This window comes from Staurois parvus, unplaced genomic scaffold (assembly GCF_062004578.1).
Source record: "Staurois parvus isolate SC_StPar_1 unplaced genomic scaffold, SC_StPar_1.0 ptg000390l, whole genome shotgun sequence".
Taxonomy (NCBI): Eukaryota; Metazoa; Chordata; class Amphibia; order Anura; family Ranidae; genus Staurois; species Staurois parvus.
The window spans coordinates 9485258-9509853 of record NW_028318186.1 but is presented as its reverse complement, the minus strand read 5'-3'; the positions used below and the strand labels follow the sequence as shown (position 1 = coordinate 9509853).

At 47.6% G+C, this 24596-nt stretch overlaps 1 protein-coding gene across 1 annotated transcript in view; it reads left to right on the top strand.

Moving 5' to 3' along the window:
* Window positions 1–24596, top strand: part of LOC149455668 (aminopeptidase NAALADL1-like) — an 83515-nt gene that overhangs the window by 8120 nt on the left and 50799 nt on the right. Inside the window, exons 2-4 of the mRNA XM_089686068.1 lie at window positions 2023–2195; window positions 5443–5564; window positions 22123–22242. Coding sequence (XP_089542194.1) covers window positions 2023–2195; window positions 5443–5564; window positions 22123–22242 — 415 coding nt within the window. The remainder of the gene's footprint in view (window positions 1–2022; window positions 2196–5442; window positions 5565–22122; window positions 22243–24596) is intronic.

The following is a 24596-nucleotide window of genomic DNA, read 5'->3' as shown; positions in this document are numbered from 1 at the left end:
AACCCCTGACCCTCTGGCTGGACAGTGATTGGCCCTGTGCTGATCACATGCACTCTCCCAGGAAAAAAAAAAACTCTAGCCATACACACCAAACTGAACATGTGCAGCTTGCCCCCAAGGTTCTGTACTATCAGCAGCTGGAATGGGGACAGTAGAAGAAGGGGAGAATCAGAGAAGACAGGATCAAACAGCCTTTTAACACAATGCGGATGATTAACCCCTTAGGTTCCATGTGAGTATAACAAACAAGCTTTACTGCATATACTGTACAGGCTGATTATACTGTTGTGGGTTTAGTAACACTTTAAGCATCCCTATGAGTTGAATCAATTCTTGAATACACTGATTAGACTCTGACTACAAACCGGCAGATGCACAGGCGAGTACAAGAGCCCTATTATTGCAGGGACATAGTTCCTTTTTTTATAGGCTGCTGAAAAGTCCCTTCAGTTATATTAAGACACCCTGAATTAGCATAATTCACAAGAAAAGTCACTTTCTGATAGGTTGGTGTAATTTCTGGTGACTGTTACTGCAGCCCTCCTTATGGAAGTGTCTTATTGGTGACTGGTACATTGAACACCATGTATGGCAGTTAGAATGCTCAGTCTCTGTCTATACCTAGAACTATGGAATTTTTATACACAGTAAATATATTGCTGGGGTTCTTATAGAACGTTTTTTTCATCTCATGAATGATCCATCATAGCGGGTATTCCCTTGTGAATTCTCTTTTAAGGATTGTTTTTAAGAGTGATTTCTCCTTTTTTATAATGATCTAACAGCATTAAATGACTGTTCCTGTTGTGTTTATTCCATGGAATCATGGCTTCTGCAATTCAGTCTAAGCAGTGAACACTTCCTGATCTTTACACTTCAACAAAATGGCGCCGACTAGTTAACATGGCACTTTGCAGGCTATTCAAATGGAGTCTGTGCATGACGTTAGCTAGTGGCCATACCCCTGAGGACGTGCATGCGCATGAAACGCGTTGGGTGGAGCCTTACGTACTGTAGTCACGCTGCCGCGGCCAGAGCTCGGAGCGGCGGCCATCTTGGTATGAGTTTTCAACACATATGAATGATTGCATCCAAGTGGATTGTTTTTTTAAACTTTTAATAAATACGACACTATATGCCATACCTTCGGTTCCTGTGGTGAGCTTTTCCCCCTAGGAGGATCCTTTTATTGGTTTCCGTAAACCTATCTTTGGAGAAGTCCGGTCCCTGCTTATGGCTTTCTGACATCTCCCATTAGGATCAGCATGGTTTTGGTGAGTGCATATCCATAAGAGGTGGTGGATTCCCACTTTGGATCATGAACATCTTCTAAGCATCCCACTTGGTATTGCTGTACCTTGTGCTTCGATTTCTATCACCTTGGCATTGCTGTGATTGCAGTACCACGGACATTTATGTCTATCACACAAGTATTGCCAAGACTTGTAGTAACAAAGACATTTTATTTACTATTTGTTTAGGTATATTTATTTCAGGTACTTATATAGCGTGTCAATTTACACAGTGCTTTACATATATATTGAACATTCACATCAGTCCCTAACCCTCAAGGGGCGTACAATCTAAGGTCCCTAACTTCATACATACACATATTAGGGACAATTTAGACAGGATCTAATTAATCTACCAGCATGTCTTTGGAGTGTGGGAGGAAACCCACGCAAGCACAGAGAGAACATGCAAACTCCAAGCAGGAGGTGCCATGGTCAGGAATCAAACCCATGACCCATTTACTGCAAGGCAGATGTGCTAACCACTAAACCACTGTGCCACCCAGTATATGTGCATTTTATCAAGTCTATATCACATGATATCGTCTGTTCACTATATTCCCCTATAGCACTTTATGATTGAATTTGAGATTTAATATTTTGCGCTGCACTTTTATTTATATCTAGTCTTGTAGGTCTTGTTACCTCTGCCCAATTTGTGCTAGCAGCTTTAGACACTGCGCTCGCCATACATCTTGTATTTTATGTATATCTATACCTGTCATTACAGAATTCTCTCCAAGAAGCCCCATGTAGCTACCAGTGCAGCAGATGAGGAGTTGGTGCAGTTGATGCTCTCCCGCTGGAAGGATCCTAATTCTGGCCTGGATGACGCTAGAGAAGAGCGATATGATGTGTTCCTCTCTTTTCCAGATGAAGCAAATCCAAACACTGTCAAAGTTTGTAAGTGGATAGATGTGTAACTGCAGGCAGCAAATCAGCCCCGACAATTTATTCAGCTAAAGCTGAACCAGGCTAACAGTTTGACACACCGTTGAAATATGTATATAAGGAGCAGGGGCGGACTGACAACTCATGGGGCCCCCGGGCAATAGGGGATCATGGGGCCCCTCTGTCCTTGCCCAAACTCAAAAAAGCCTATGAACAAGGTACCAGGGGCATCTCATGGGGCCCCCTACTGACCCCGGGCCCTCAGGCAGTGCCCAAGTTTCCAAATGGTCAGTCCGCCCCTGATAAGGAGTGTATTAGAGATTAAAGATTTGTATTTATTGTCTAGCCAGTCCTGGAAAATACACAACCCGCCCTAACAGACTGCAGAGTCAGACTAGAGACCTGATTTTCTCTACAGCAGTTATTACAGCCAGGTCACCTCCTTGCGCTTAGTCTGGAATTGAATTGCATAAGAACAGCAGAAGACTAATGAGGTCATCCCTCCTCTCTCCTTCTGTTGGCCTGCTCCTTGTTAGTCCATGTACTCTTTGCAGCAAACCTGATTGATTCCTAAAGCTTCTGCCCCCCTATCTTGACTGAATGCTGGAAAGATAGGAGGCTGATAAAAAGTCAAATTCAGGTACCTATACTAACTGCAATTAAAGGTGAACTCCAGGTAGACATAAAAAAACACAAATTAACCACATCCCATCAGACGTACATTTATAAACGTCCTCAGGCATAAAGAGTGATATCACTGTCATCAGTGCAGCAATGATCAAGGTATCATTTCAAAGCCCCAATTTCATACAAAATAAAAGTAATCTGAGTGGCTAACAAGCGGCTGGATTACTTTTACAGGCAGCAAAAGTGGTCCCACCCCCCTCCCGTCACCGTCACCTTTACTGGGCTCTCCCGTGCGATCAGAGAACCTGGCAAGGATAGGGAGGTGTGATTTTTTATTTTTTTTATGAAAGCAATGATCACGTCTCACAATCATGCCTGAACCTTCCTGTTCCTTTCAACTCCATATTGGTTACCGAGGTAATCAATCCACTCTTTGGAAATGGGGAAAAGGAGGCAGCAAATGGGGCAAGTATGATAGATCTGGTCACTGTTTCCAGCACCCATTGTGGATACCGAGGTGTTACAAACATAAAAGCTAAAACAGTAATAAACCCCAAATAAAAAATGTAATATATTGCAGCTTGCCAATCATTAGATGTGGTGGCTGCATTTGTTGTCTTTTTTAGGCTTTTTCCCATCTGTTTTCACCTAGTGATTTGGCCACTAACTCGCCTCCTGTATTAGAGTGCCCCCACTTTGGATGAAGGAGTACAGGGGCACCTTTGGACAGCAGCATTGTCAGTCATGAAGGTGGGTGGGGGTGGTAGATTTACTAGAAGATTTAAATACACTATACAAATTGACGCTGAACTCCTGCTCAAACTTTATAAGCAGTTACAGCAAACATTTTCCTTTTGGGATAAAGGTTTTACATAAGTAAATAAAAGTTGATCATTGTAAGCACCCCTGTCAGTGTTAAGTGGTTGCTTTCATCCCTCTAACTGCTATATCTGCAAAAGAGCTTGTACTTTTGAAAAAGAACAGACTTACTGGTTGGATCAGCACGTGAAAATAACGGAAAGAAAGCCTAAAAAAGAAAACTAATGCAGCCACCACATCTAAGAATTGGTAAGTTGTAATATAATAAATGTTTGCTTCTGGGTTTAATACTGCTTTAACTCCGGGAAGAGCAAACACTGTCTAAATACGAGAGTCCTGTGTATTCTTCCTTGAATCTTGGTGTACTTTGTGTATTTCCTTCAGATCTGTGCAGTAATCCAGTGTGAAACTTCATCTGTGCAGCAGGGGAGGACTGACAACTCATGGGGCCCCCAGGAAATAGGGGATCATGGGACCCCTGTGTCCTTGCCCACATTTAAAAAAGCCTATGAAAAAGGTACCAAGGGCATCTCATGGGGCCCCCTACTGACCCCGGGCCCTCGGTCAGTGCCCGAGTTTCCAAATGGTTAGTCCGCCCCTGTTGTGCAGGAGCTTCCTGTAATAAAGACCAGTCACTGCTGTTATCTCTGCTTGGGCAGGGTGACTGATCTTGTCTCCGCCCTCTTCTATTGTTTTCTGCAGGCAGCCTTTAGTGGGTGGAGCTGCTGGGGCTCTGCCACATCTCTGCTCTCGGCACAGGCTATGTACAGCACAGTGGTGATGTCACTGCTACTTTTAAAAAGGTGAAACCTGGGTTTGCAAAGGCACACAGAATATAATTACAGGCGTAGCTCGGTTTACGAATTTAATGCGTTCTCAGGGATGTTTCGTATTGCGAAAAATTCATAAACCGAAACAAGGTTTCCCATAGGAATGCATTGAAAACCAATTGATCTGTTCTGGAGGTCAGAAAAAAGTAAAAAAAAATATTTTATCTGTTCAAAACTCCTTTCAAAGTGCAATGTAAAGGCATAAATACTATACAGGGACATGATTAAAAAAAATTCATAAATGCATTGAAAACCAATTACTCCGTTACGGAGGTAAAAAAAAAGTAAAAAAAAGTTTTATCTGTTCAAAACTCTTTATAAGGTGCACTTTAAAGGCACGGGGTCAGCTATATAAATCTCCCAGGTGCAAGGCATCCTGGGGAAACTTACTTCGTATTGTAAAAAAAATTTGTAAACCGAGGCATTATTTTCAAGGAATTTTCATTCGTAAGCCGAAAATTACATTAACCGAGGCGTTTGTAAACAGAGGTATATCCTTTGTGGCTAAGTAATACATTTAAATAGAGGTTTTTGCACCCAGACTTCAGCTTCAACCAAAAATGGTTTACATGAATTCAAGTGCCCACAAGTTACCTTTAGGTATCAGTCCACCTAAAAACAAATGCCTTCTTTTTTGGATGATGCTGGATAGTTCAGCAAATTATTTTGTATGTCTGTCAGGAATTAGAAAGCATTGGTAGAACACCCCTTGTGTAGGGGCGGACTGACCATTTGGGAACTCGGGCACTGCCCGAGGGCCCGGCATCAGTAGGGGGCCCCATGAAGTGCCCCTGGTACCTTTCATAGGCTTTTTTGGGTGTGGTTCGAGTGTGGGCTAGAACACAGGGGCCCCATGATCCCCTATTGCCCGGGGGCCCCATGAGTTGTCAGTCCGCCCCTGCCCTTGTGTTTCTAGTATTTCTGGCCTGATCAGGGCCAGTGGTCCTCAACTTCTAAATGAAATCCTGCTGTGTTATCCACAGTGACCCCGGATGGTAACAACCCATTTACAGCTAATCCTACAGAGGATCAGCTCACAGAAGACCAGAAAGATCCAACCATTCTTCAGCCGTTTCTTGCTTTTGCTCCCAATGGATCTGTCAAGGTAATGAGACTTGTTCTTATTATTATTATTACACAGCATTTATATAGAGCCAATAGTTTGCTCAGTGCTTTACATTACAACGGGAGACAATACATGAGACAGTACAGTAACAATACAATGCGATACACGAGGGGTTCGAGGGCCCTGCTCCTTGGAGCTTACAATCTAGGAGGGAGGGGATAGTGGTACAGGATGAAATAGCTGTGGGGGATGGAGTGGTGGGAAGAGCGGAGGAGATCAGCAGTTAGGTGAGGGCGGGGTAGGCTTCTCTGAAGAGATGGGTTTTCAGGGTGCGCCTAAAGATGAGGAGGGTAGGTGACAGATGGATTTGGGTAGTGAGTTCCAGAGGATGGGGGAAGCCCTGGAGAAGTCCTGGAGGCGGGCATGGGAAGAGGAGACCAGGGAGCTGGAGAGTAGGAGGTCTTGTGAGGAGCGGAGAGTGCGTTTTGGGTTGTATTTGGATATCAGGTCGGTGATGTAGTTTGGGCAGTATTATGAACAGCTTTGTACGTCAATGTTAGTATTTTGAATTGTATGCGTTGGGCAATCGGAAGCCAGTGGAGGGATTGGCAGAGAGGGGTGGCGGATGCGGAGCGGTTGGTAAGGTGGATGAGTCTGGCTGCAGAATTCAGGATAGACTGAAGCGGGGATAGCCTGTGTTGGGGTAGGCCAGCGAGGAGGGAGTTACAGTAGTCAAGTCGTGATATGATAAGGGAGTGCACAAGTTGCTTTGTAGTTTCTGGAGTTAGGAACGTGCGTATTGTGGAGATGTTACGGAGGTGGAGTCTGCATGAATTTGTCAGCGATTGGATCTGGGGCTAGAAAGACAGATTGGAGTCTAGAATGACACCTAGTACTCTGGCTTGCGGGGTGGGGACTGATGGTGGCGTTGTTGGTCATGATGGAGAGGTCGGAGGGGGGAGCACGGGCTGGGGGGAAAACTAGGAGCTCGGTTTTGGAAAGGTTTAATTTGAGGAAGTGGAGTGACATCCAGTCTGATATATCGTTCAGAAGGCTAGTGATTCGGGCAGAGGCTGAAGGAGTGAGGTGAGGGGTAGAGAGATAGATTTGAGTGTCATCGGCATAGAGATGGTAGTTGAAGCCATGGGAGTGTATCAGTTGACCAAGTGAGGAGGTGTAGATGGGGAAGAGAAGGGGCCCAAGGACAGAACCTTGGGGGACCCCAACAGAGAGGGGGAGTGAGGAGGAGGTGGCAGCGTTATAGGTAACACTCAAGGAGCGTTGTGATAGATAGGAAGAGAGCCAGGAGAGAGCGGAGTCTTGAGCAATTCTATGAATATAATGTGTAAAACCCTAGAACAGTCTTTATCAATCTTTTCAACACAGAGGAACCCTTGATATAATAATTTTCAGTCTCAGGGAACCCCGCTAAAAATTACTATGCCTACAGCTCATGATAGATTAGTGTGATGGTCAGTGGGAAAAATGTTCCTTACACTTGTGGTCATTGGAAAGAATGACCCCCTTATAGATAAAAAGATCAAGGGTGTCAGTGGGAAATTATCTGAGAGGCAGAAAGTTCTCATTGCTCAAGGAACCCCCAGAAACCTCTGAAGGAACCCTGGTTGAGAAACCCTGGCCTAGGGGGACTGTCACGTACCTGGATAGTGAGCCTGACGTGAAGAGGCTAACCTCTCGTACAACTCTGGCTCAAGGACCGCTGATGGTGAGACAGCGGGCACAGGGGCACGGTGGGGTGTGAGTGCCTGTGATCAGTCCAGTAGTAGCGGGTAAGCTGATGAGTTTTAGGCAGGTAGCAGGGTTCTGATGTAGCCTTGCTGAATGGATGGATACCCGAGAGCAGCGTGCTGAGGATGCAGGATCAGACGAGCCGGGTTCGGTATTGGTCAGGCAGATTAGGCTTACAGCGGCAGGAGGAAGAGTAGTCAAGTCACAGGCCAGGTCAGCAACAGAAGATCAATCAGACAGGAGCGGAGACAGAAGAATAATCCAAGACAAGCCAGAGGTCAGGGCAGGTAGCAATCAAGTGGAGATCAGGAACAGACTGGTTCGGTATCAGGAGACAATCACAGGAATCAGGGAACACGAGCAGGGAAAAGACCATCGGGCACTGGGACAACTACTGCAGCCAGTTTAAATAGCCCTTTTGGCGCCAGCATTAGTGACAGGCGCGTGTCTGTATGCGCGAGTGCGCATGCGCGCGTGCACGTGTGCACGCCTATGTCCAAGTGCCTGCAGATCTGTTTGGCTCATAAGGACTCTGCGCATGTGCATATTTGTGCACCATGGAACTTCACCTGCGCTATGGGCAGGCCTTTCCTGACAGGGACCATAGGTCTAGCAGTTAATAAACTGGTTAGAAAGGAAATCAGGGTGGGGATGAGAAAGCAGATGTTTACCTTCAGATCTCCTTTGGTTACGATCAGTGCAAACGCAGTGGACCTCCAAAGCTGGAGCAGGTTTGCAAAGAAAAAGAGATGAAGTCTCAATTTTGGAGCTGTTTTACCCAACATAGCAACATCTGATCTATATGTTCAGTACACGTAGGGCTGTATTCATGATTTGCTGTAATTAATAAAAAAGAAGACTTATTGACTTCATGTCTCTGGTCACTATCAAACATAGAGAGGAAAACCAAAAAGAAACAGAAGTAGAATCAGCAATGGTGTGCAAAACTCAGAAATGGATAGACAGACAGACAAATCCTTTGGCAAGTAGAACAGCTTCTGTACCATATACTCTATTATATCTGTGTATTTATCTGCTTGACAAAAAAAACTCCAAAGCTAAGTGTATAATGCAACATAAATAAAAATGTGCAAATTTACTAGCTATAAAACTATAAGATAAATAACAGTGCAAAAAAATATATACCCAAAACTGAGTTAGTGCCCAAAATAACATACTGTTTGTGATTCTGTATGTGGCCTTCTGTGAGGATCAGCTCACAGAAGACCAGAAGGATCCAACCATTCTTCAGCCATTGTTTGCTTTTGCTCCAAATGGATCTTTCAAGGTAATGAGACTTGTTATTGAGCAATTCTATGAATATAATCTATAAAAACCTAGGACAGTCTTAATCAATCTTTTCAATACAGAGGAACCCTTGATATAATAATTTTCAGTCTCAGGGAACTATACCTACAACTCATGATAGATTAGTGTGATGGTCAGTGGGAAGAATGTTCCTTACACTTGTGGTCATTGGTAGAGATGAGCGAATTATTATCATCTAACATCTATCATCTAACATGTATTTCTAGCGTTTTTTGAGCTTATGAAAAAAACAGGGGTGTGCATGGAGCCTAATGCCCAGTACTAGAGATGAGCGAATTATTCAAAAATTCGGTTCGGCTGATTCGCCGAATTCGCCGCATAAATTCGCTTCGAGCCGAATATATTCGCTGCGAATTTAACTTATAAAAAGGGTGTTTCTAGGCTTCAGAGAGCCTTTATATTAGTGCAGAACACTGTACCTTTAATTTAAATGCCCTTGGAGTCTGCTGGGGAAGAGAAATAATACTGTCAGTCAGTATGACATGCAGATGAGTGCCGTCGATCTTAGAATCACCGCACACTTCACTCATTTGGGCAGTCACGGGGCCAAAACCAGAGTGTGGAGCCACAGTGTGGCGGTGGAGGCAGCAGCAATGGGAGGCCATACAGCACCCTATGACAAAATGGAAACCAGCAGGAGTGTGAGGAGACCTGAAAGTGGCACATGGCAGAGTGTGGCGATGGAGACAGCAGCAATGGGAGGCCGTACAGGGACCCATGACACACTCTGGACCTGGCAGCAGCATGAGGAGGCGGTACAGGGGCCCATGACAAATTACGGGCCTGGCAGCAGCATGAGGAGTCGGTACGGGGGCCCATGGCAGATTACGGGCCTGGCAGCAGCATGAGGAGGCGGTACAGGGGCCCATGGCAGAGTGGCGGAGCGTAAGCAGCTAAAGTTGAAGGCCATACAGAGGCCTATGTTAAAAAGTCCCCCCAGCAGCAGCGTGGGGAGACGACTATCAAGAGTCCAATGGCAGAGTGGCGGAGCAGAAGCAGCTTCAATTGAAGGCCATACACAGGCCTAGGTTTAAAAGTCCCTCACAGTTAATTCCAATAACGAACTCTACTCCTACGTGCAATCTACTTACGAGACCCTGGGCAGGTCTGGGTCCAATTTGTGGTAGAGACTGGTTTTGTTCAGCCATGCTTGAGCGAGTAATAACAGGTCTGTGCTGCCCTTTGGTGTCTGGCTTAATGCGCACAACACTGAACGTCCCAGCGTTTGTCAACGATTTGCCGTTAAGTGATGCAAACCCGCTGAACCACGTTCATGAGGAGCCGGTACAGGGGGCCATGAATCAGTATGGACCTGGCAGCAGCGTGAGCAGACGACAGAGGCACATGGCGCAGGGTGGCGGTGTAGGCAGCATTATTCTGAAGCCATACACAGGCCTAGGTTAAAAAGCGGAAGCCGTCAGCAGCGTGAGCAGACGACAGAGACACATGGCGCAGGGTGGCGGTGGATGCAGCAGTATTCGGAAGCCAAACACAGGCCTCAGTTAAAAAGCGGAAGCCGTCAGCAGCGTGAGCAGACGACAGAGGCACATGGCGCAGGGTGGCGGTGGAGGCAGCAGCAATGGAAGGCCATACAGCACCCTATCACAAAATGGAACCCACCAACAGTGTAAGGAGACCTGAAAGTGGCACATGGCAGAGTCTGGCGATGAAGTCAGCAGCAATGGGAGGCCGTACAGGGACCCATGACACACTCTGGACCTGGCAGCAGCAAGAGGAGGCGGTACAGGGGCCCATGGCAGAGTGGCGAAGCGTAAGCAGCTTAAATTGAAGGCCATACAGAGGCCTATGTTAAAAAGTCCCCCCAGCAGCAGTGTGGGGAGACGACTATCAAGAGTCCAATGGCAGAGTGGCGGAGCAGAAGCAGCTTCAATTGAAGGCCATACACAGGCCTAGGTTAAAAAGTCCCCCCAGCAGCAGCGTGGGGAGACGACTATCAAGAGTCCAATGGCAGAGTGGCGGAGCGGAAGCAGCTTCAATTGAAGGCCATACACAGGCCTAGGTTAAAAAGTCCCCCCAGCAGCAGTGTGGGGAGACGACTATCAAGAGTCCAATGGCTGAGTGGCGATCCGGGAAGTCAGCGTTGTGATTGCAGATGCAATGCAGAGATTCTATGAGGTGATGCCGTGGGTGCGAAGAAGATCATATACCGTCGTACTTCCATCCATAAGACGGAACAACCTGCGAACCGGGAGCTTTATTGCCCTGACCCGCTGAGCAGCTTCTGGGATACCCAAGAGGCCCATGGCAGAGTGGCGGAGCGTAAGCAGCTTCAATTAAAGGCCATACAGAGGCCTATGTTAAAAAGTCCCCCCAGCAGCAGCGTGGGGAGACGACTATCAAGAGTCCAATGGCAGAGTGGCGGAGCGGAAGCAGCTTCAATTGAAGGCCATACACAGGCCTAGGTTAAAAAGTCCCCCCAGCAGCAGTGTGGGGAGACGACTATCAAGAGTCCAATGGCTGAGTGGCGATCCGGGAAGTCAGCGTTGTGATTGCAGATGCAATGCAGAAATTTTATGAGGTAATGCCGTGGGTGCGAAGAAGATCATATACCGTCGTTCTTCCATCCATAAGACGGAACAACCTGCGAACCGGGAGCTTTATTGCCCTGACCCGCTGAGCAGCTTCTGGGACACCCAAGAGTTTGGCTTCTGTGGGGAATATGGTTGAAAACTGAAACTTAAAGGCATGTTGACGGAAGGGCACCAGTGTCAGTGCTCCGGAGGGAATATAGCTTCAAAGCTGACACTTAAAGGTATATCGACGGTCAGAGACCATAGGAAGTGGAGCTTGCGTCTTAAATCGACTGAATGTGGCAGACGTGAAACGTCTACGGGCCGTATATGAAACGGGTTGTTCCTCTTTCTGGAATAAGTGTTGGAAATGGCCACTCTTTTTGGTGTGGCGTTTTGTCTATTTAATTCCGATAATGGACTCTACTCCTCCGTGCAATCTAGTTACGAGACCCTGGGCAGGTCTGGGTCCAATTTGTGGTAGAGACTGGTTTTGTTCAGCCATGCTTGAGCGAGTAATAACAGGTCTGTGCTGCCCTTTGGTGTCTGGCTTAATGCGCACAACACTGAACGTCCCAGCATTTGTCAACGATTTGCCGTTAAGTGATGCAAACCCGCTGAACCACGTTCATGAGGAGCCGGTACAGGGGGCCATGAATCAGTATGGACCTGGCAGCAGTGTGAGGAGACCCAAAAGTGGCACATGGCTCAGGGTGGCGGTGGAGGCAGCAGTATTCGGAAGACATACACAGGACTAATTTAAAAAGCGGAAGCCGTCAGCAGCGTGAGCAGACAACAGAGACACATGGCGCAGGGTGGCGGTGGAGGCAGCAGTATTCGGAAGCCATACACAGGCCTAGGTTAAAAAGCGGAAGCCGTCAGCAGCGTGAGCAGACAACAGAGGCACATGGCGCAGGGTGGCGGTGGAGGCAGCAGTATTCGGAAGCCATACACAGGCCTAGGTTTAAAACTGGAACCCAGCAGCGTGAGCAGACGACAAAGACGCACATGGCAGAGGATGGATCTGGCAGCAGTATGAGAAGGCGGTACAGGGGCCCGTGGCACAGTGTGGTGATGGGGGCTACAGCAACTGGATGCCAGAAAGTGGCCGATAGGGCTATATACTGCATGGAATTATAAAGTTGTAAAGACAGCGGCCTATAAGGCTATACACACTATAACAATCATGACTTGATTGACCATTGGCCTATAAGGCTATACACAGCATGAAGGCTATATACAAAAAGTAATTCATGAGCTGTCCGGACAGCGGACAATAAGTACATATATACAAATCAATTCATCAGCTGTCCAGCCAGCGGCCTCAAAGGCGACACATATAGAAAGCAATTCATGAGCTGTTCAGACAGCGGCCTCTAAGGCGACAGATATACAAAGCAATTCCCGAGGTGTTCAGGGAGCGGCCTGAACGGCTAGGTTATTACTAAATATATTTTTGTGGCCAAACATCGGCCTATAAATAGATGTCTACACAGTGACAAAAAATTATGTCGCCAGACAGCGGCCCCTAAGGCGACAGATATACAAAGCAATTCCCGAGGTGTTCAGTGAGCGGCTTGAACGGCTAGGTTATTACTAAATATATCTTTCTGGCCAAACATCGGCCTATAAATAGATGTCTACACAGTGACAAAAAAGTAGGTCGCCTTACAGCGGCGTATCCTACAAATTGACATTATAAAAAATGGTTTAGACCAATAAAAAAAAAAAAAAACTTTGATGCGATGCTATACCTTAGTAGATTGTGGAAAGTCGACAAGTCAAGCGTAACTGTGTACATTACAGAAAATCTTAACAAGACAACCAAACATGTGGCCAAACCGTGACCGATACAACAAGTTAACAATGTAAGAAACAGGAGGGGGCCAAACCGTGGCCAATAAATAAACAGTCCACCTCATTGATGAGATGGACAACACGTGTCAAATACAGTTGTGTCCAAAATTATTCAACCCCCACTGAAATTGAGTGTTTTGGCCAGTTTGACATTGCTTTTGATCATTCAGTCATCTTGCTTACATTTACATTAAAGAGGCACTTGTAGGTCAGACAAATATAACATAACAGTTATAATGAAATAACCACAAATGTCTTTTCTGTGCTCACAGCATTATCAGTTTTATTCAACCCCCAAGTGACATTCAATCTTAGTACTTAGTACAGCATCCTTTTACAGTTATAACAGCTTTTAAACGTGAAGCATAGCTTGACACAAGTGTCTTGCAGCGATCTACGGGTATCTTCGCCCATTCTTCATGGGCAAAGGCCTCCAGTTCAGTCACATTCTTAGGCTTGCGCACTGCAACTGCTTTCTTTAAGTCCCACCAGAGGTTCTCAATCGGATTTAAGTCTGGTGACTGCGATGGCCACTCCAAAATGTTCCAGCCTTTCCTCTGCAACCATGCTCTAGTGGACTTGGAGGTATGCTTGGGATCATTGTCCTGTTGAAAGGTCCAACGTCTCCCAAGCCTCAGGTGTGTGACGGACTGCATCACGTTTCCATCCAATATCTCCTGGTACTGAAGAGAATTCATGGTACCTTGCACACGCTGAAGCTTCCCTGTACCTGCAGAAGCAAAACAGCCCCAAAGCATGATTGACCCTCCACCATGCTTCACAGTAGGCAAGGTGTTCTTTTCATCATAGGCCTTGTTCTTCCTCCTCCAAACATAGCGTTGATCCATGGGCCCAAACAGTTCTAATTTTGTTTCATCAGTCCACAGAACACTATCCCACAACTTTTGTGGTTTGTCCACATGGCTTTTGGCATACTGCAGTCGACTCTTCTTATTCTTTGGAGACAGCAAGGGGGTACGCCTGGGAGTTCTGGCACGGAGGCCTTCATTACGCAGTGTGCGTCTTATTGTCTGGGCTGAAACTTCTGTACCCACATCTGACAAATCTTTTCTCAGTTCCTCAGCAGTCACACGGGGACTTCTCTCCACTCTACGCTTCAGGTAGCGCACAGCAGTCGAAGTCAGCATCTTCTTTCTGCCACGACCAGGTAGCGTTTCAACAGTGCCCTTTGCCTTGAATTTGCGAATGATGCTTCCTAAGGTGTCTCTTGGTATGTTTAACATCTTTGCAATCTTCTTATAGCCATTGCCCTTCCTGTGAAGAGAAATCACCTCTTCTCTTGTCTTCCTGGACCATTCTCTTGCCTTCACCATGTTTGTAACCACACCAGTAAATGTCTAGAAGGAGCTGAGTATCACAGTCATTTTAAAGCTGCCTAATTGGTGCTTATTATGCTTGATTGCTGCTCGGTGACATCCACAGGTGTTTTCAATACCTGATGGAAAGCACCTGTATGAACCTCTGTTCTTCAGAGTGGTAGTCTTTAAGGGGTTGAATAATTGTGGCAATGAAGAAACCACATAAGAACCATTTACTACTGTATTACATAAACAATTGATGTCATTTTAGTTGCATTTGGGTAGTTACAACGTCCTTGTAGGATTTGATTCTGAATACAATTCCAAATGTACACTATAGTCCCTAAACCCCTTTACAGCATTGGGGGTTGAATAATTTTGGACACAACTGTAAATATTTAAAAAAATTGCTATTCCATCGGTCTGGAACTGGTCGACTATAAATAATTAAAAAGTTTAAATTCATGTGACAGTCGTCCAGCGACGTATAAATAATTTAAAAACACCAATTCATGAGGGGCCCGACCAGCAGAGTATAAGTCATTAAAAAGGTTCAATTCATGTGACGGTCATCCAGCGAAGTATAAATAATTTAAAAACCCCAATTCATGAGGGGCCCGACCTGCAGAGTATAAGTCATTAAAAATGTGCAAAACATGAGTCGGCCGACCAGCAGCCTCTCAATAAAATATATATACAAATGTACGGATCAGGTGGAGGTCTTCCATTTGTCCCTAATAACATGTTTGGGGCATGATTCATGGCGGATTTAGTCAGTTGTGTCAGGAACTGGTGGTTTGAAATCCAGACTAATCCACGCCTGATTCATTTTCACAAACGTGAGTCTCTCCACACTTTGGGTGGACAGTCGTGTCCTCCGCGGAGTTACAATACCTCCTGCCGCACTAAACACGCGCTCCGATGCCACGCTACTGGCCGGGCATGACAGCCTTTCAAGGGCAAATTCAGCTAGTTGGGGCCAAAGGTCAAGTTTCGTTGCCCAGTAGTCAAGGGGATTGTCTACCTCGGTTGGCAGGGTGCTGTCCAAGTAGGCCCAAGCCTGTTGTTTGAGGTCCTGCTCCAGGTCCACCTGATGCTGCTGCTGCTGCAGCTGGTTAGTAGTTTCCTCACTGCGCTGGTGAAGAAAGCTACTCATCATCGACTGCAGACTGAGGCAGCCGCTGCTGGTGGAGCTGCCACTGCTCCTACCACCCCACCCCTCCCCTGCTGCCATGGCAGCGGAACGCGAGCACACAGGGCCCACAGTGTCTGAGGATGGACGTTGGCGCAGAAAGGCAGAGACCAACTGACTACATAGGTGGTTTTTATAGTACTTTATTTTGGCCTCCCTCTCAGCAGGTGTGAAAAAGGCCACCATTTTTGAACGGTAGCGAAGGTCCAACAAGGTGGACAGCCAAAAGTCATCCCTCTGTCTGATGGTTATTATTCGGCTGTCGCTACGCAAGCAACCGAGGATGCTATGGGCCATTTGTGCCAAGGAATGCGAGGGACTCCCTGCCTCCATCTCCACAGCATACTGCCACGGTGCGTCTGGGTCCTCTGTCTCCTCCTCCTCCTCTACCAGATGCTCCTGCTCCTCCACTCCTGTCCGCTGAGTGTAAAAACCACCCATTTCACTCAATAATTCCTGAGCACCAATGTCCTCCTCTACCTCCTCCTCTTCTTCCTGTCCTGCCCCCACAGGGGTCATGTGGCGTTGAGATCTGTGCGCCACATCTACCGCACCCTGACCAGCCATTGTTAACAGCATTTGTTCCAGGACGTGCAACAGAGGAATGACGTCGTTCATCCCATAGTCCTGCCGACTCACGAATAGCGTGGCCTCCTCAAAGGGCCTGAGCAAGCGGCAGGTGTCACGCATGAGCTGCCAATGGCTGACATCTAAGTTACACAGGGGAGTACCTTTATCCGCTTGTAACATCGGGAAATCGGTGATGGCCTTTCGCTGTTCGTAAAGGCGGTCTAACATATGTAAGGTTGAATTCCACCTTGTTGCAACGTCGCAGATCAGGCGATGCTGTGGAATTCCGTTCTGCCGCTGCAGCTCAAGGAGGGTGTGCTTTGCGGTGTAGGAATGGCTGAAATGCATGCAAAGTTTACGTGACATTTTAAGGATGTCTTGCAGTGGGATGGTGGATTTTAGGAACCGCTTGACAACCAGATTGAACATGTGAGCCATGCATGGCGCATGGCACAACCTTCCTTGACGCAGAGCAGACACCATGTTCTTTCCGTTGTCAGTCAACATGGTTCCGATTTTCAGTTTGCGCGGAGACAGCCATCTGTCAATTTCTCTGTTCATTACACTCAGAAGTTCCTCCCCTGTGTGACTACGTTCGCCAAGGCATACCAGGTGCAGCACAGCGTGACACCGTTGCGCCCTGCACATGTGATATGCCGGTCGGGTAATGGGACTTGGCACGGGGGTGGCGGCTGAGGACACGGCGGAAGAAGAGGTGGTAGAGGCGGACATCTTTGCTGGACCAAGGACGTGCAAACGTGGAGGCAAAAGCGGCGTGACCTGTCCAAGTTGCTGGTGCAGCTGTGCCGGCACCACGTTCACCCAGTGGGCCGTAAATAACATGTACTGTCCCTGACCGTAGTTACAGCTCCACACATCGGCGCTGCCGTGCACTTTGGCAGAGACCGACATGCTCAAAGACTGGCCCACCATCTCTTTTACATGTGAATGCAGGGCTGGCACTGCCTTTTTGGCGAAGAAATGCCGGCTTGGCACTCTCCACCGCGGCTCGGCACAAGCCATCATTTCTCGGAAAGGTGCTGAGTCCACCACTTGGAAAGGGAGGGACTGCAGCACCAGCAACTTGGACAGGAGGACGTTCAGTTTCTGCACCGTCGGGTGCGTGCTCGCAAACTGTTGTCTCTTGGAAACGGATTCCAAGAAAGACTGCTGACGGAATCCGTGAAGAGGAGTAGCAGGAGAAGGAGCATCTGAACGAGCGGAAGATGCCAACGAGCGACAACTCCCCTCAGCAGAGGTGTTGGAGCCTTGACTGGCTGATAGAGGGCGATTGACGTCGGGTGACGGAGCAAGTAACGGAGCGGGTGATGGAGCGGGGGCTGGGGCAGGCAGAACCGCCGTATCTTTATCACGGTTTTCCCAGGCCACCGAATGGCGACGCTGCATATGCTGACGCAACGCTGTAGTCCCAACATTGGCCCCCTGGCCACGCTTGACTTTCTGGCCACATAGTCGACATACGACTACGTTTACTTCCTCGGGCGGCTTGACGAAAAATTGCCACACCGCCGAGTAGGAAACTTTGCCCCCGCTACTCCTCACTGGCTGACTGCTACTTCCTCTGTGCACACCGGCACCACTACTGGCCGTGGTGGTAGGCTGCAGTGGAGCTGGTGCTCTACTCCGTGGCCGTTTGGCTCCACTGACACTGCTGCGACCCTGCTGCCTCCTGGGCAACCCACCGACTGTTTTGCTCGCTGGCAAGCTGGCACCCTCTTCTCCTGATGATGCGGAAGCAATAGCCTGATGACGACGAGGCTGCCAAGTGCGATCAGCCTCATCATCATCAATTAGGGTCTCCGCGTCACTACTAGCCCCCTCGGCTGAGTGTGGGTCAGGAGACAGACCTGTCTCTAGACCGGCTACCGAGCCACTCTCCTCGCCAGTACTTCTTCGCCTGGCTGCTGAAGAGGCGGATGTCTCCCCCCGTTCTTGACCGCCCTCTGTTAGCTCTTCCTCACTGTACAGTGGGGCTGAGCCCACAGCATGCGATACTTCGCTTGGTGAGGGAACACCAAAGGACAGGGGCAGGTCGAGGACACGTGATTTCAGTGGGCTTGCTCCCGGGCCATGCCAACTAACGGTTGTGTCTGACGTACCCACCGACCGTTGGCTGTAGGTGTCAGAGGTGACCTGGGAAGAGGAAGACGACCGAGTCAACCAATCGATGACGGCAGGGTTGTCGGTGGAGACACGACTGCTGGATGACACCGGGAGCACTGGCCTCTGGCTGCGACTAGTGCTGCCTCGACCCCTTCCTCTGCTGCCACGTCTGCTCGCTCCTGAAACATTGCCTCCTCTGCCACTCCTCTGCGTGTTGTCTGACATACTTTTTAATTCAATAAGCACCCCAAAAATAAAACCGGATTTAACTCTTTGAACGTACAATAGTGGTTGTGAAGCAGAAAGTCAGTTTATTTAGCACAATCGGTCAATTGCAGCTTGCCGTTGGCTGGAAACTGTACGTTTATGTCACTGGAATGCACTAATCACCCAAAAAATATTACCGCCACCCGGCGTGTATATGGATTTAACTCTTTGAACGTACAATAGTGGTTGTGAAGCAGAAAGTCAGTTTATTGTACACAATCGGTCAATTGCAGCTTGCCGTTGGCTGGAAACTGTACGTTTATGTCACTGGAATGCACTAATCACCCAAAAAATATTACCGCCAGCCGGCGTGTAAATGGATTTAACTCTTTGAACGTACAATAGTGGTTGTGAAGCAGAAAGTCAGTTTATTTAGCACAATCGGTCAATTGCAGCTTGCCGTTGGCTGGAAACTGTACGTTTATGTCACTGGAATGCACTAATCACCCAAAAATATTACCGCCACCCGGCGTGTAAATGGATCTAACTCTTTGAACGTACAATAGTGGTTGTGAAGCAGAAAGTCAGTTTATTTAGCACAATCGGTCAATTGCAGCTTGCCGTTGGCTGGAAACTGTACGTTTATGTCACTGGAATGCACTAATCACCCAAAAAATATTACCGCCACCCGGCGTGTATATGGATTTAACTCTTTGAATGTACAATAGTGGTTGTGAAGCAGAAAGTCAGTTTATTTAGCACAATCGGTCAATTGCAGCTTGCCGTTGGCTGGAAATTGCACGTTTAGGTCACTGGAATGCACTAATCACCCAAAAAATATTACCGCCAGCCGGCGTGTAAATGGATTTAACTCTTTGAACGTACAATAGTGGTTGTGAAGCAGAAAGTCAGTTTATTGTACACAATCGGTCAATTGCAGCTTGCCGTTGGCTGTAAACTGTACGTTTATGTCACTGGAATGCACTAATCACCCAAAAAATATTACCGCCACCCGGCGTGTAAATGGATCTAACTCTTTGAACGTACAATAGTGGTTGTGAAGCAGAAAGTCAGTTTATTTAGCACAATCGGTCAATTGCAGCTTGCCGTTGGCTGGAAACTGTACGTTTAGGTCACTGGAATGCACTAATCACCCAAAAAATATTACCGCCAGCCGGCGTGTAAATGGATTTAACTCTTTGAACGTACAATAGTGGTTGTGAAGCAGAAAGTCAGTTTATTGTACACAATCGGTCAATTGCAGCTTGCCGTTGGCTGGAAACTGTACGTTTAGGTCACTGGAATGCACTAATCACCCAAAAAATATTACCGCCAGCCGGCGTGTAAATGGATTTAACTCTTTGAACGTACAATAGTGGTTGTGAAGCAGAAAGTCAGTTTATTGTACACAATCGGTCAATTGCAGCTTGCCGTTGGCTGTAAACTGTACGTTTATGTCACTGGAATGCACTAATCACCCAAAAAATATTACCGCCAGCCGGCGTGTAAATGGATTTAACTCTTTGAACGTACAATAGTGGTTGTGAAGCAGAAAGTCAGTTTATTTTGCACAATCGGCAAACTGCAGCACCAACTGTGCACGACAGCCACCAAAAAAAAAAAGGGTGTATGTCACTTTAAATTTTCGATTCTTTGATAGCTGTGGCCCTAAGTAACGATTCTGTGTCCCTGAGTAACGATTCTGTGTCCCTGAGTAACGATTCTGTGTCCCTGAGTAACGATTCTGTGGCCCTAAAGTCTCTGTGGCCCTAACTCTGTCCCTTAATACACACAGGTCTGTCTCTCTTGAATGACCGGAGGCTAATGGAGAATTCTAAGATGGCCGCGATTTATAGTGCTGGCTGGCTGCTGATTGGCTAATGCGATCACATGTCATGAATGCATTATGGGTCAGCGCGCCTTGTCTGCGCGCCTTCCCAGAGATCCCTGCCCCATCTTCTCTGTCCATTTGTCGCCGCCATTTTTGGGAAAATTCGATTCGTGCATCCGAAGTTTGCTAATCTTCGGATTCGTCGCGAATAGAATTTTTCCAAATCTTCGGAACGAATTCCACTTCGTCATGTTCGATTCGCTCATCTCTAGTCATTGGGAAGAATGACCCCCTTATAGATAGATAAAAAGATCAATGGTGTCAGTGGGAACATATCTGAGAGGCAGAAAGTTCTCATTGCTCAAGGAACCCCTAGAACCCTCTGGAGGAACCCTGGTTGAGAAACCCTGCCCTAGGGGGAACATAGGTCTAGCAGCTAATAAGATGGTTAGAAAGGAAATCAGGGCAGGGATGAGAAAGCAGATGCTTACCTTCAGATCTCCTTTGGTTATGATCAGTGCAACCTCCTGGGGCAGGTTTGCAGAGAAAAAGAGATAAAGTCTCAATTGTGGAGCTGTTTTACCCAACATAGGAACATAGGAACATCTGATTTAAGTGTTCAGTACACGTAGGGCTGTATTCATGATTTGCTGTAATTAATAAAAAAGAAGACTTATTGACTTCATGTCTCTGGTCACCATCAAACATAGAGAGGAAAACAGCAGGGTGGACTGGGGGGTTGCGGGATGGACTAGGGGGCAGCAAGATGGACTAGGGACAGTGGGGTGGACTGAAGGGTAGCTGGGTGGACTGGGGGCAGTGGGGTGGACTGGGGGGTAGTGGGATGGACTGGGGGGCAGTGTGGTGGACTGGAGGGTAGCAAGATGGACTCAGGGGGCAGTGGGATGGACTGGGGGGCAGTTGGGTGGACTGGAGGGTACTAGGATGGACTGAGGGGCAGCGAGATGGACTAGGGACAATGGGGTGGACTGGAGGGTAGCGGGGTGGACTGGGGGCAGTGGGGTGGACTGGAGGGTAGCAGGGTGGACTGGGGGGTATTGGGATAGACTGGGGGGGGGGAGAGCGGTGGACTGGAGGGTAGCAAGGTGCACTGGGGGGTAGCAGGATAGACTGGAGGACAGTGGGGTGTAGAGTGAGGAGATAGTGGTGCTCAGTGATGACTACATACCTGTCTCCCATTCTGCAGACTGTGGGTTGCTCCCTCCCCTGAGATTGATCATTACTCTGGCTCCTGTAATGCTGAACGATCCTGTCAACCCAGAAGACAAAAGAGGGGTCCTTAAGCTGTTGGTGGTCTGTCCTGAGAGGTGACTGCCGGTTTTGGCTACTTAAAGCCTTGATGTGTAAAATCTGAACATCAGTGAGGTGACAGAAGCTGGCAGTAGTAAACAGAGAAGTGCTGTGGGCAGTGTGTGGTCACTGGACTGGGGACAGAGATGAGGGGAAAACACATTGGTAGAAAGCATTGGGGATGTCTCACTGGCAAGTATGCTGTCTGAATAATGGGTCCATTTATACATTCTGCTAAAAACAGACAGATGGGGTTCCGTTCCCCATCTATCTAGTGGATCGGATGACAGTCAGATGTAAACGGAACAGGTGGATCCGCTTGGTAGAGTCTGCTCGTGTGACCATGACTGAGCCACAGAGACATTGCTGTGAAGAGTCCATGTTTGTGCAGCTTTCCTAATCTGGTCTGCATAATTCTGCGGTATATGCTTGCTCTTTGCCATCCTGAACCTGTTTTCCATTACTGATTCTGAATTCCATTATTGATTCAGAATTCCATTTTTGATTCTGAAGACTACGTTTTTTTATCTGCATCATTATATCACTCTGTATACTTTCTTTTGTCTCCGTCCTATAGGGGAAACTGGTCTATGCCAATGAAGGGAAAGTAAGTGATTTCCAGTACCTGGCAAACCATATAAACCTGACTGACACCATCGCTATTGTGCGCTATGGAGGAATAGGAAGAGTGAACAAGGTGGGGTATTTCCTAAATTAAACTACAGTCTACAATAATGAAAATAGTAGACCTATGTGAATGTAAGAAATGTGTACACTTACTGTATGTCGCTTTTAATAGAAATTCTGAGGCAAGCCAAGGGTAGTGAATTTTTTTAAAACCTTTAATTAATTAAATTATCTAAAAAGCAGGGTTGGTGGCGCTATAGTTCCAGGTCATGTGCTCACAGCTGCCCCGGATTCCGCCATAAACCACCATTGTCCAATCAAAACCTTTTTTGTTAGCTAAGCTCTTGTCTGTTTTGTGTTGCTGTCTGTTTGTGGGCTGCTACGGTGGGTTGGTCCTCACTAGATGTGTACATGGAAGTAAGCCCACCAGGTTCTTGGGCCATGTCAGGCAGTGTGGGTGGGGTCACTAGCCTTGCACCATGTCACTACACACATCATTGTGACTGTTGCACTTAGAAGGGACACTGCTAGGCCTATGCCCACTCCATCCATCCAGCGTACCTCTGCCACTTCATTCAAAGTGACAAGGTCCTGCCATGCACCTAGCGCAGACCTCATGCATGTACTACTTTCACTTCTCATCTTCTCTCCTGTAGCATGTGGCTAGGCTGAGGGTGTCCATAATGCTGGTCTGCTCCTGGTTGCTATGGGAGGTGAAATGCTAGGGAGGTAGACAAGCAGCAACCCCCTTGCTACCAGGGGACACCTCATCATACCCAGGTACCAAGCTTCATGACAGCCTGCTATTCACTTGACACTAGTGTTTTGGTTACCTGTAGCAACTACCCTCTGCCTTCACTCCAATACTGAGTGAACCTCTTGCTTCATACCCTATATGTGCTTTACCTGACCCAAAGTAATGTAGTGCGTCTGCCCCATGACCATCATGCACCCCTTTAGTAATGTAGCACTATCCCCCTTAGGGATTGCTGTTGAATTTGGGTCCCCCTATAGTCCTGCACGGCCAGTCAATTAGCATTTTCAAAACAGACTTTCATCCGGAGACAGAATCCAGTCTTTGAGCCTTGGTGTTGGTATTTATTGAGGGGATTAGAACAGGGATAGGGTAAGGGGGATATAGGATGCTTAATGGAACCGATATCTGAGGACAACTTCCTGAACTATTCACAAGCTTCTCTTCTCTGATGCAGTCTCTGTTGAAGTGCTACCCAGCATCTCCCAGTTGTAACATCCCAGACTCTAGATTAACTCCTCTTCACCTAGCAATCTGGAGACTTTTATTCCTGAGCAGGAGTTCTGGCTCCTGTTCCGTAAATGAGCTGAACAGTCACTAGTAGAGGGCTAATCTGGTTTCCCACCAGAGTGCCCCTTCCCCTATCTGCCCAGGGGGTGCCGTTGAACTCACTCAGAACCTCTCCTGTGCCACTTGCGGCATGACTGCTACTACCAGTCCTATCAGCTGGGCTGCTCCTTCCCTGCCATACAGGTGGTCCTCTCTCAGGGGGCCAACGAGTCCAAAGTTTTCCTTCTTTCCAGCTCTAGGCTCGCAGGAAGGCCCCATCACACTAGGACTCCTGGTAGCCTTCCACCTCAAACCTCACATCTTTCTGCTCCACACACCTCTCCCACCTCCACACTCCTGCTACTGAGCAGGCTCTTACACTTTAAGGGAGTCCCAGCTCCTTGCCAAGCCTTCTGTTGGGGATTGGCTTAGTTCCCTCAAGTGTGCAGCCAGCCACTCCTCAGATCCACCCACTACCTCCAAGACCCTCCTCCAAAAGCCTCAGAGCCTGGGTGAAATTCCAGAGGGACTGGCCTGCAGAGGTTCTCAGCCCTGACAACAATTTGACTCCTGTGGCTATCACACCTGAGCTGCTAACCAGCTCCTGACTAACCATTAGGGTCTAGCTCAGCCTAGCTGCACTAAGAGGATGCTACAGTAACTTCCGACCAGGCTCAGGAAAAGACTTAACAAACTTTACTGTAGGTTCCTTAGCATACAGAATAAAGTACAACACAGGTCCTTAAACACCCTAACCCTAATTGTCTGTTTGTTGGTTACCCAGGCCTACCTTAGAAAGGAGATAGTCCATAACTGGTAAGTCTATGTTTGGCAGTGATCCGAATGAGTTGGCATCTTCTGGCATAGCAGCCCCCCTTCAAAAAGGTGGGTTTACAACATTCCCAACAAAGGACCATACCGCGGTCCAGAACCAGGCATGGTGGCAGGTACACAGATGAGTTAGACACGGAAGCCCTCGGTACCCAGTCTTCCCCCCTTTATTAGCTGTACAGGGTGGGTAGGCTGGGTCCAAAAAGCCTGTGAAAAAGGACCACAATGTTTAACCCCTTCTCCCTGCCTCAACAAGCCAGAACTCACTCTCATTAGGAAGCTTTCCCTTC